Source organism: Anolis sagrei, chromosome 8, assembly GCF_037176765.1.
Source record: "Anolis sagrei isolate rAnoSag1 chromosome 8, rAnoSag1.mat, whole genome shotgun sequence".
NCBI classification, from domain to species: Eukaryota; Metazoa; Chordata; class Lepidosauria; order Squamata; family Dactyloidae; genus Anolis; species Anolis sagrei.
In genome coordinates, this window is record NC_090028.1 from 27,153,595 (window position 1) to 27,166,321 (window position 12,727).

General features: G+C 45.1%; 1 protein-coding gene across 5 annotated transcripts in view; it reads right to left on the bottom strand.

Moving 5' to 3' along the window:
- The window catches only part of CBFA2T3 (CBFA2/RUNX1 partner transcriptional co-repressor 3), a 73,915-nt gene that overhangs the window by 19,448 nt on the left and 41,740 nt on the right, over nucleotides 1–12,727 (bottom strand). For 3 of the 5 annotated variants that reach the window (XM_060787875.2, XM_060787876.2, XM_060787877.2), the window contains exon 3: nucleotides 6,664–6,741. The exons of 1 other annotated variant lie outside the window; for it this stretch is intronic. In XM_060787875.2, coding sequence (XP_060643858.2) covers nucleotides 6,664–6,741 — 78 coding nt within the window. Of the gene's footprint in view, nucleotides 1–3,264; nucleotides 3,616–6,663; nucleotides 6,742–12,727 lie in introns of those variants that run through there. One more of the 5 variants, XM_067471066.1, reaches the window with a different exon arrangement.

Here is a 12,727-nt window from a genome sequence, read left to right on the forward strand (position 1 = left end):
GGTGTCAGATAATTGACTGTCTGCAAGGATGTTGCCCAGGGGACGCCCAGATGTTTTACCATCTTGTGGGGGCTTTTCTCATGTCCCCACATGTGAAGCTGAAGCTGACAAACAGGAGCTCACCCCACTCCCCAGATACAAACCACTAACCGCAGTTCAGCTGGCACAAAGGTTTAACCCCTTGTGCCAAAAAGACCAAGACTTAGAATCAACGAATCCTAGAATTGGAAGGGGCACCCAAAGGTCATCGAGTCCAATCCTTTCAGCTAGGCAGGAAGACACAATCAATGCACTCCCGACAGATTGCCATCCTGCTGGTGTGATGGCAATATTGCTAATAAAGAAGGACAAAAGGGGTCAACATGGATTGCATAGACCAGCATTTCTCAACCTGGGGGTTAGGACCCCTGGGGGGTTGCGGGGGGGGGGGGGTGTCAGAGGTGTCACCAAAAACCATGTGAGACTGGTCATGGGAGTTCTGTGTGCCAACTTTGGCCCAATTCTATTGTTTGTGGGGTTAAAAATGCTCTTTGATTGTAGGTGAACTATAAATCCCAACAACTACAACTCCAAAATGCCAAGGTCTATTTTCCCCAAACTTCACCAGTGTTCAAATTAGCCATATTGAGTATTTGTGCCAGGTCTGGTCCAGATCCATCATTGTTTGAATCCATTGTTGGTGGGGTTCATAACGCTCTTTGATTGTAGGTGAACTATAAATCCCAGTAACTACAACTCCCAAGTGACAAAATCAATCCTCCCCCCTCAACCTCACCAGTATTCAAATCTTCCAGTCCGCTCTTGTTCCAATCCAAAAGGTGTTGTGGTTTTTAAAAAAGGAAAAGCAAACAAATTCCTTGTAATTTCCCTGAGCGTAGAGGTGACCGCAAACCTTGCTTCTCCAAAGCAGGAAGGCACAATCTAAGCCAGTGTTTCCCAACCTTCCGAATGTTGCGACCCCTTAATACAGTTCCTCATGTTGTGTTGACCCGAAACCATAACATTGTTTTTGATGCTACTTCCTAACTGTAATTTTGCTACTGTTATGAATCGTCGTGTAAATATCTGATATGCAGGATAAATTTTCATTCACTGGACCAAATTTGGCACAAATACCCGATACGTCCATATTTGAATACTGGTGGGATTGAGGGGGATTGTTTTTGTCATTTTGGAGTTATAGTTGCTGAGATTTATAGTTCACCTACAATCAAAGAGCATTCTGAACTCCACAAACGATGGAATTGGGCCAAACTTGCCACACAGAACTCCCATGACCAGCCTCACATTTATTATTTAGTATTTATTTACTATATTTCTATACCGCCCTTCTCAGCCCGAGAGCAACTCAGAGCGGTTTACAAAACGGCACAATTCGATGCCACAATAATATAAAAAGAGTTAAAAGCATATAACAAACATAAAATTCCATAAATAATAAAATCAATAAAAACATTAATCCTCTGCATCTCATTACCAAAATCATTATCCAATCGCAATTGTCCAGCCGTTCCGAGGTCAAGAAATTATTTGTTACGCTGCATTTGAGGAAGCCTGCTTCCAAAGGAAGGTTTTTACTTTTACAAAATGTTAAAAGGGTGGGGGCTGATCTAATGTCCTTAGGGAGGATGTTCCACAGCCGAGGGGCTACCACTGAAAAGGCCCTGTCTCTCGTCCCCGCCAACCGAACCTGTGAAGAAGGTGGGACTGAGAGCAAGGCCTCCTCAGAAGATCTTACATTCCTGGATGGTTCACACACTCTCCTCCCGCCAGCCTCACACGCTCTCCCTTGCCCGTACATGAGCCACATGCTGCCATGCACCGAGCATTCCTGCTCTCCCCTTCCCACTTGAAGTCTCATAAACAGCCCTCCCCTTGGATGAGAGGCCAGCTGAGAGGCCGGCCAATCACAGCGGGGGAAGACTTTTGGTGGGAGGATTTATAGTCTGTTTCCAAAACGGAAGAGAAGGACAGGTGGAGAGATCTTCAGCCTTTTCTGCCAAAGGGGTTCCTAAGACCATCACCAAAGACCATCGGAAATATATATCCGATACGCTAAATCCTTTTGTGTTATTGTTTATATGTGATTTATATTAATTTTATTGTTTTTGTTTATTGTTTTTCTGTTTTATTGATGTGTTGCCGGGCTTGGCCTCATGTAAGCAGCTCCGAGTCCCTTGGGGAGATGGTGGCGGGGTATAAATAAAGTTGTTTATTATTATTATTATTATTATTATTATTATTATTATTATTATTATTATTGGAGCCCCCGGTGGCGCAGTGGGTTAAAGCCCTGTGCCAGCAGGACTGAAGACCGACAGGTCGCAGGTTCAAATCTGGGGAGAGGCGGATGAGCTCCCTCTATCAGCTCCAGCTCCTCATGCGGGGACATGAGAGAAGCCTCCCACAAGGATGATAAAAACATCAAATCATCTGGGCGTCCCCTGGGCAACGTCCTTGCAGACGGCCAATTCTCTCACAACAGGAGTGACTTGCAGTTTCTCAGGTCGTTCCTGACACGACCAAAAATAAATAAATAAATAAATAATAATAATAATAATAATAATGTTTTCTGATGGTCTTTGGTGACCCCTCTGAAATGTCCCTTGTGACCCCCCTGGGGTCCCGACCTCCAGGTTGAGAAACACTGAGATTCTAAGCACTCCCAACAGATGGCCATCCAACTTCTGCTAAAAGACCCCTAGAGAATGAGATTTCATTGCACTCTAAATGCAAGACCTGGAAGGAGCACCCAAGGGCCATCTAGTCCAACCTCTTTCAGCCACTCAGTTGCTTTTATTATTAGACAGTGCAGAAAGGATCAAGCTTTTAGGTTCACCCATTATTGCTATACAAAACTATACAAATCAGTTATAAGCAACTTGTTATTGTATATAATATAAAAACAAGCACGTCTAATATTGACATTTGTGCATGCCTATCTTTACGCTACCAACATCAGAGCAAAAATTGCATTGAAAATTTTGGGTCGAGTTTGGGCGCACCTCAAACTCGACCCCATTCCCTATATTTTGGAGAGGAAACTACAAATCCCTGCACCCTTCTTGGGGAAAAGTCAAGTATCCCAGGCTCTTGCAAAGGCCTTTGAGAGCATGCCAAGCTTTCACCCCAAAGGCAACCCAATCCCTATGTTTTGGAGAGGAACCTACACATGCAAGCATCCTTCTCCGAAGGGGAAAGAGCCAAGCACCCTTTGCTCTTAAGGCCATGCCACACTATTTGAGACCTCCTCCTTACTCCTACCTGCTGGCAATGTTTCTTTGCTTTGTCCCGGGTGCTTGTTTTGAAAGCGACGGCCTCTCTCCAGGATTTTGGGGCCGTTTCCCCGGGTCTCCGGCTTGGTCTGTCCGGCCGGACGGGGAGACGCTTCTCGCTAAAGAGGCGCCCAAAATAACCGCCTGCCCACAACTGCTTTTATTCCAGTGACAGGTGTGTTACTAAGTTAGACTTGCACACTTGTCTCTGACGTTTTGGGGACGGAGGAGGCTGCACTGGGGTCGGAGGGTCCCCTTCGACTGTTTGGAGGAAGGGGTCGTTTGGGAAAACATGGGGCTAAACCAGGCATGGGCAAACTCTGGCCTTCCCTCCAGGTGTTTTGGACTTCAACTCCCACCATTCCAAACAGCCTCAGGCCCTTTCCTTTCCCCCCTCAGCCGCTTAAGCAGCTGAGGGGGAAAAGCAAAGGGCCTGAGGCTGTTCGGAATGATGGGAATTGAAGTTCAAAACACTCAGAGGGCCCAAGTTTGTCCATGTCTAGGTAAAACCATGGCACATGGCATGGAAGGTGACTCCGGTCCCAGATCTATATAGTAAAGATTGTAGGAGCTCAGCCTGTGATTGGGTTTCAGGATCAGGGTGCTCTGGATGTGAAGAGTGATGTCAATGAGTTTCAAGATGGCAATGGTTTGGTCAATGATATTGATGCAGAGAATGACCAGGAGATTCCTGTTCAAAGTGTAGTTTCCTGTGAGAATGTCCTTAAAGGGAGTGGGGATGATGGTGTATTCCCTAAATTGCTACCAGAGAGTTCCCATGATTTGTATCTTGAAAACAGCTCAGCACCTGGCCCAGTTGCAGAAATTAATAAACAAAGAGATAGACAGAAGGAGATCAGTCAAAACAGAAAAGCCGAACAGTGGCTTTGGCGTTCTGCCAGGCTCCAAGAGAAAAATATAAGAGATTCTCAGCTAAAGCGAAACCAATTTCTGAGCGCTAGAGACATAGCCTACGAGGAGATAAAAGTCCAAAGTACAGGATATGTAGTCAGATGAAGCATCATTTGGAATCGAGTCAAGATCTCGTCCTTGTTACATGGAAGCTTTGCTTGGAAAATTCTTGTTGAAGTGCCTTTTATTTCATGGTTTTGATTCTTGGATTCTATGATTTTATATTCATGTCTTGGATTCATGTTTCCTGATTTCTTGCATTTTATTTGGGAAGTTTTGACTTTGTTTTTATGGACTTTGCTGGACTATTACCCTGAGCTACTTTGTTCCTGCTTATCTTTTTACCTAATTGGACTTTACCGACTCCTTTAAAGTGCTTTTTACTTTGCTACTTTTTAATTATCTTCAATAAAAGGATTGTTTTCCTACTCTATGATGTGGTGTTTAAAGTCAGAGGGCTTTTCCTGTTCTGGAGTGCAACAATATGGCTGCATGGCAAACATGTAAGATGGGATCAATGTATTGTCAAAGGCTTTCATGGCTGGAATCACTGGGTTGTCGTAGGTTTTTCCGGGCTATATGGCCATGTTCTGGAGGCAATTTTTCTCCTGACGTTTCGCCTGCATCTGAGGATGCTTGCCATAGATGCAGGCGAAACGTCGGGAGAAAAATTGCCTCCAGAACATGGCCATATAGCCCGGAAAAATCTACAACAACCCTAAGATGGGATCGAAGGACAATCGTGTTTAACGCCTGGATAAGCGCTGTGCCCTGTCTGCAAAAATTAGGCAACCAGAATGAGGCAAAGTACAAGAAAGCGGCGTCCCTGACTTGCTTCATCAGCATGGTTTTTTCATAAACTATTTCAATGTTGGGTTGTCATGTTTAAAAGGGGCTGGGCTTTAGTACAGCTGGTTAATCACCAGCAGCAATACATCTTACCAATAAAAAGGTTAGCAGTTCGAAGCCTGTGTCAGTGTGAGCACCCGACCTTCAGCCCAGCTTACTGTACACCTAAACAGTTCGAAAACGGCTGTGAGCAGGCATCGCTTAAGCGGGGAGGTATTTTATGGCACCATAAAAGAAATACCAGAAAAATGCCAGCGATCAAAGGAAAGAGGAAGGCTGTGATCAAGACTCTTCAACATAGAGGATGGAGCAACAGCACTCCCTTGTGGCCGGAATCGAGCACAACTTCCAGGATGCCGAAGCCGACATAATACCTCTCTCTGTTGTCTGTCCTGTCTGTTTAATGGCATTGAATGTTTGCCGTGTATGTGTTCTGTGATCCGGCCTGAGTCCCCTTCAGGGTGAGAAGGGCGGAATATAAATACTGTAAATAAAATTATTTATTTATTTATTTGTGACATTTATATGCCGCCCTTCTCACCCTGAAGGGGACTCAGAGTGGTTTACAAGATATATACACACACAATATATTAAATTTATTATAATATTATTAATTTATTAATATAATACTATTAATAAATATATTAAATTTATTAAATAAATAAATAAAAATAAAGTTTGACTATTATAAAATGTGTAGCAGTTCGTTTTATTGATTAGCTCATTGGCTGTATCAAAACACTTAACAAACATGCTTGATACATACTCAAACAGCATACAACCCATATTATTCAGTGGGAGATTTACTTTTATACAATAATGTTACACAAAGAGGTGTGTGTGTGTGTATGTATGAGCCCCCAGAGGCACAGTGTGTTAAACCACTGAGCTGCTGAACTTGATGACCAAAAGGGCGGTGGTTCAAATCCGAGGAATGGGGTGAGCTCCTGTTGTTAGCCCCATCTTCTGCCAAACTAGCAGTTTGAATTTGAGTAGATCAATAGGTACCACTTTGGCAGGAAGGTAACTGTGCTCCGTGCAGTCATGCTGCCCAAATGACCTTGGAGGTGTCTATTGACAATGCCGCTCTTTGGCTTAGAAATGGAGATGAGCACCACCCTCAGAGTTGGATACGACTAGACTTAATGTCAAGGTTTCCTTTACCCTTACTATCTTTCCTATAGCAGCATCAGAGCAAAATCTGCAGCTAATTGTAATAGTAGAGAGAGTGAATTTTTCCACATAAGTGAAGATCTTTCACCCAGAGGTCATGAGGTCTGTGGCTAATGGGGTCTGTGACAGTCATGACTTATTCTGAGCTAGTCTGAACAAGAACAAAACAAAAGTCATTTTTCTCTCTGTGTGTCCTCTGTTTTAAGCTGTATAGCAAGGCCCCTCACATTGGATATTGCAGAGACTTGGCTATAGTGCGCTAACACAGAAATGTGCACGCAGCGCCACCTTAAAAGGCTCCTTGGATGTTCGGACCAAAGCTTGGAACGGGTGCAGCACTCTCATGGCCCATCCCTCCTGCACTCAGGGCATCCCTACGGAAACGGACCCGCATCCCGCCTCTGCGTCTCTCTCTTTCTCTCTTGTTGGCAAAGGCACGTTTCATCTTACTTACAGAGACACACCATGGACCATTTCAAGCAACCATGAAAACGGCCGCGGGGCAGAAACATCGGCAGCCCAGCATCTCGATCTGTAAGCAAAATAAAACATAGACGCCATCAGGAGAGACCAGAGGCGGGAGGGAGGCACTTTTCTAAGACCCTGAGCAGTTCGGGACTGGACGAGGTTGCCCTTTCCTAAGGGACAACATGGGGAAAACACCCTGCAAAATCCTCCTCCCGCTATTTTCAGTGCAATGCCTTCGTTGAGGCCCATTGGCTCCACAGTAGTGCCATGGGTTGCAATGCATTTTTGACATGGCAATTGTGGTCTAGCTTCCCTTAAAACAAATGTTGGCCATTGGAAGTCTCCGATTTGTAAATGGTCACTGTTTGGAGGAGAGAAAAAAAGCCATCTCCTTTCTACTTATCTCCAGGATCTATTGCAGTGTTTCTCAACTTGGGGGTCGGGACCCCTGGGGGGTTACGAGGGGGTGTCAGAGGGGTCTCCAAAAACCATCAGAAAACACTGTCTTTTCTATTAGTCATGGGGGTTCTGTTTGGTCCAATTCTATCATTGGTGGTGTTAAGAATGCTCTTTGATCATAGGTGAACTATAAATCCCAGAAACTACAACTCCAAACCCCCAATTCTATTAGTCATGGGGGTTCTGTTTGGCCCAATTCTATCATTGGAGGAGATCAGAATGCTCTTTGATTGTAGGTGAACTATAAATCCCAGCAACTACAACTCCCAAATGCCAAGGTCTATTTCCCCCAAACTTTACCAGTGTTCAAATTTAGCCATATTGAGTATTTGTGCCAAGTCTGGTCCAGATCCATCATTGTTTGAGTCCTTAGTGCTTTCTGTACGTAGGCGAGCTACAACTCCAAAACTCAAGGTCAGTGTCCACCAAACCCTTCCAGTATTTTCTGTTGCTCATGGGAGTTCTGTGTGCCAAGTTTGGCCCAATTCCATCATTGGTGGAGTTCAGAATACCGTGTGTCAAGTTTGGCTCAATTCTATCATTGTTGGGGTTAAGAATGCCCTTTGATTGTTGGTTAACTATAAATCCCAGAAACTACAACTCCCAAATGCCAAGGTCTATTTTCCCCAAACTTCACCAATGTTCAAATTTAGCCATATTATTTGTCCCAAATCTGGTCCAAATCCATCATTTTTTGAGTCCACAGTGCTTTCTGGATGAAGGCGAGCTACAACTCCAAAACTCAAGGTCAGTGCCCACCAAACCTTTCCAGTATTTTCTGTTGGTCATGGGAGTTCTGTGTGCAAGTTTGGCCCAATTCTATCATTGGTGGGGTTAAGAATTGTCTTTGATTGTAGGTGAACTATAAATCCCAGCAACTACAATTCCCAAATGCCAAGGTCTATTTTCCTCAAATTTCACCAGTGTTCAAATTTCGCCATATTGAGTATTTGTGCCAAGTCTGGTCCAGATCCATTATTGTTTGAGTCCTCAGTGCTTTATGCATGTAGGTGAGCTACAACACCAAAACTCAACGTCAGTGCCCACCAAACTTTTCCAGTATTTTCTATTGGTTATGGGAGTTCTCGGGCTGAGAACAGCGGTATATAAGTAAAGTAAAGTAAATAAAGTTCTGTGTGCCAAGTTTGGTTCAATTCCATCACTGGTGGAGTTCAGAATGCTCTTTGATTGTAGGTGAACTATAAATCCTAGCAACTACAACTCCCAAATGACAAAATAATTTCCCCCCAACCCCACCACTATTCAAATTTGGACGTATCAGGTATTTGTGCCAAATTTGGTCCAGTGAATGAAAATACATCCTGCATATCAGATATTTACATGATGATTCATAACAGTAGCAACATTACAGTTATGAAGTAGCAATGAAAATAATGTTATGGTTGGGGGGTCAACACAACATGAAAAACTGTATTAAGGGGTCACGGCATTAGGAAGGTTGAGATAGACTGATCTATTGGCACACAGGCGCGTCTGTTTCCCCCAAGGTCATCCAAGCATGGCAGTTTTGAAAGTCAGAGATCTCCCAGGAATGATTCTCCCTCATTTTCCTCAATTATCAAAGTGTCCTATCCCACATAAGAGGTTTCCTCCCAAAGCAAGGTAAGATCAGCCGGATAGCAACATTCACTTGACTCCTGCAAAAATGTCACCTTCCTCGTCAATCCATCTCAATGATGCGGCCTGGAAGCATTTAAAGCGCTTAGAGGATTGGGAAAGGAGCCGGATTGCAAGCTGCGACTTTGACACTTAATTCGAGGAGATATTAGCAAACAGCTGGCGGCGTGGCCCTAAGAGCCCGGATAAGATGCTCAGCCTAAAGCGAGGGCTTCTCTAAACCCACATCCTCGGGAGTTTGGTGTCCCAACCCTAAAAGAGGTTGGAACAGGGACGTTTGGGGATCTTCTGCGGTCAAAGGGCAGCAGCAGTTTTTCAATCCAGGCTAGAACTCCATAGCATTCAGCCCAGGATGTATTTTTCTGCCAAAATGCAGAGGAAAGCAATGGCAACACAAACAAGAATTCTGCTGCAAATCTCCCTCTCTTCCTTAAATGTCTAGAACTGCAATTGTTTCAAATCTCAATTCAGGCATCCAAAGGAAACAGCAAGGAAAGAAATACCAAGAGAAAGAAAAACTAGTAAACAGAAGAGTTCTGCATGCAAAGGATTTTCAAAATCTCACTCTCTGCAAGCCAGGATGGGAATTATAGTTAAATTCTCTATCTCATCTACCATCTAAACTTTGAAAGTGAAATATTTTGGAACTATAGCTACAAGGGCGCAGCGGGTTAAACCACTGAGCTGCTGAACTTGCTGACTAAAAGGTTGGCGGTTCGAATCCAGGGAGTGGGGTGAGCTCCTGCTATTACCCACAGCTCCTACCAACTTAGCAGTTCAAAAACATGCAAATGATAGTATTTATTTATTTTGTATCAAAAACATTGCATAAATTAGTATAAAACTGATAAAAATAGAAGGACCACAAACAGCTAGATATCTTTTGACCAAAAGTGGGCAACAGTAACTGAGTTATCTGTAGCATCCAACCAGGCCCGTAGCCAGGATTTTGTTTCGGGGGGGGGGGGCTGAATTTTGGGGGGGGGGTTTCGGGGGGGGGCTGAATTTTTTTGGGGGGGGGTTCAGGGGGGCCTGAGTTTTGGGGGGGGGCTGAGTCTGAGTGAAAGAGGGTCTAGCCTAGCAAACCTTTTGTATCATTACCCCAATACCCCCATGCATATGGGATATATTGAGTATGGTGATCAGATCATGATATGAATAAACATAACAGTTTAAATAATGCACCAGTAAGGCCTTTTCGCGAACCACCATGAGAATTTGGGGGGGGGGGGGGGCTGAAGCCCCTCAAGCCCCCCCCCCCCCCCCCCCCGGCTACATGCTTGCATCCAACAATTCTTCCTCTGTACATGAGGCAGGACATTGCAGATGCAATGTTGTCTGTTCTGCTCCACAGTCACACAAGGTGGAGGACTCTTTTAGGTTGTGCCATTTTGCCACGTTATCTGAGAATGGATCAATAGGTACTGCTTCTGCGGGAAGGTAATGGTGCTCCATGCAGTCATGCCGGCCACATGACCTTGGAGGTGTCTACGGACAATGCCGGATCTTCGGCTTAGAAATAGAGATGAGCACCAACCAACAGAGTCGGACACGACTAGACTTAATGTCAGGGGAAACCTTTATCTTTTTACAGCATGCTTGTCAATGGATTCTGGGAACTGTAGTACAAAAAAGTGGAAATGACCTCCTCCAAAGCACCAAGGCTTTGCTCCAGAGCTTGATTTCTATTTCAATCACATTTAAGGGACTTTTACACAAAGGCCTTGACTTGAGTGAAGCTTCCTCTGAGCACAAGCAGAGTGTTTTCTCCCCACGACCACCTGCACCCATTTGAGACCCAGGTTCTAACAAGGTTTGGGCCTCCCATTCTGGAAGCCAGTCCTAAGCAGCAGTTGTTGATTTCATGGTCTGTTTGGACCACTGTCACCCGCCTCAGAAGTAATCGCTGCCAGGGTCAGGCCGTCCTCCCACTTCCCCACTTTGCAATCTGCTCCGAGCGATGCTTTCCAACCCTGCAACAGCTTGCACGGAGAGAGAGAGGGAGAGAAACGGAGAGAGCTGGCACCCGCAGAAGCAAGCGCTACCCACGGTCGGTCGTTGGGCGGGAGGAGGGCTGCCGCTTTCCTGGCTCTGCAAATGCGATGCCATATGGCACCGGTGTTCGCTCGAAAGCAGCCGCAGCGGCAGCAGGACGAAGACGAGGCGATGAGAGACACATGCGGAGGTGGACGCCATCCAAGCCCACCCGGCCTGGCATTCGAAGCAGCTCCGGGTTTGGGGAGAACCGGAACCGGCACAGCATGCCAGTGGGTGGCATGACATTTTAAGGCTGTGTGTGTTTGTGTGCTGGGACAGATAAGCCTGTGGATAAAACTGGGTACCGGCTTGGATCAGTAAACTCCTCTCTAAAACGTGAGGAATGGGTTACGTTTGGGGTGTGCCAGTCCTTTGAAAGTCTGGCATGATCTCCAAAGACTTCTCAACCTCTTGATGCGCTCAATATGTGCCCCAAAGAAGAATGCTTGAGTTTGTAGGTTCCTCTCCAAAACCTATGAGAGTTCCAGCTTGGATTCATAGGTTCCTCTCCAAAACATGGGGAGTAGGTTGAGTTTAGGGGTGGGACAGTTTGGATAAGTAGTTTCCACACCAAAATATGGATAATAGGTTTGGGGCATGCCACCTTGGATTGGTGGATTCTCATCCAAAACATGAGGAATGGGTTGAGTTTGGAGCATGCCGCTCCTATGAAAGTCTGGCATGATCTCCAAAGCCTTTTCAACCTCTTGGTGTGCTTGATTTGTGACCCAAAGCAGAATGCTTGAGTTTGTAGATTCCTCTCCAAAACATGGGGGAAAGGATTCATTTTGAGAGTTCCAGCTTGGATTCATAGTTTCCTCTCCAAAACATGGGGAGTAAGTTGAGTTTTGGGGTGGGACAGCTTAGATCAGTAGGTTCTTCTCCAAAATATGGATAATAGGTTTGGAACATGCCACCTTGGATTGGTGAGTTCTCATCCAAAACATGAGGAATGGTTTGAGTTTGGAGCATGATCTCTAAACTCAACCCATTCCTGGCATGATCTCCAAGGCCTTCTCCAGAGCTTGGGGTGTTTGATTCCCCCCTAGAAAGATGGTTGGATTGGTATGTTCCTCTTCAAAACATGGGGAAGTTCCTCTCCAAAACCTGGCGAGTATGTTGAGTTTTGTGGTGGGACACCTTGGACTGGTGGGTTCTCCTCCAAAACATGGGAAATGGGTTGAAATTGAAACCTGCCGGTCCCATGAAAGTCTGGCATGATCTCCAAGGTCTCCAGAGCTTGGGTGCTTGGTTTCCCCCCAAGGAGGATACTTGGATTGGTACATTCCTCTCCAAAACATGGGAGTAGGTTGAGTTTTGGGGTGGGACAGCTTGAATCAGTAGGGTCTTCTCCAAAATATGGAGGATGGGTTGGGTTTGGAGCATGCCACCTTGGATTGGATGGGTTCTCATCCAAAACATGGGGAATAGGTTGAGTTTGGAGCATGCTAGTCTGTTGAAGGTCGTGCATTATCACTAATGCCTTCCAAAGAGCTTGGGGTGCTTGATTTCCAGCTTGGATTCATAGGTTAATCTCCAAAACAGAGAGAAGGGATTGAGTTTGGGCTGGGCCAGCTACCCATCTAGTTCCCAAAGACAGTTTTCTGTGCATTCATTGTTCTGCATGGCCTTAGTGTTACAGAAACCTGCAACCTCAGTGTGCAACCAAATGCACAAAAGGGCAAACTTGTATTAAGTTCAAACATCATAAATCTCAACCTGGAAAGATGCACATTCATATGGACATGGTGTTGCATTGACCAACAACCTCAATATGCAACTAAATAGCCACACATATCCATGGGCCATGTATTGTATACCCATGTGTTTCGATGAGCTGTATGTATCATGTGCCATGAGCATCCATATGCTCCTATGAGCCATGTATATCCACATTTATTTATCGGCGGTACAAA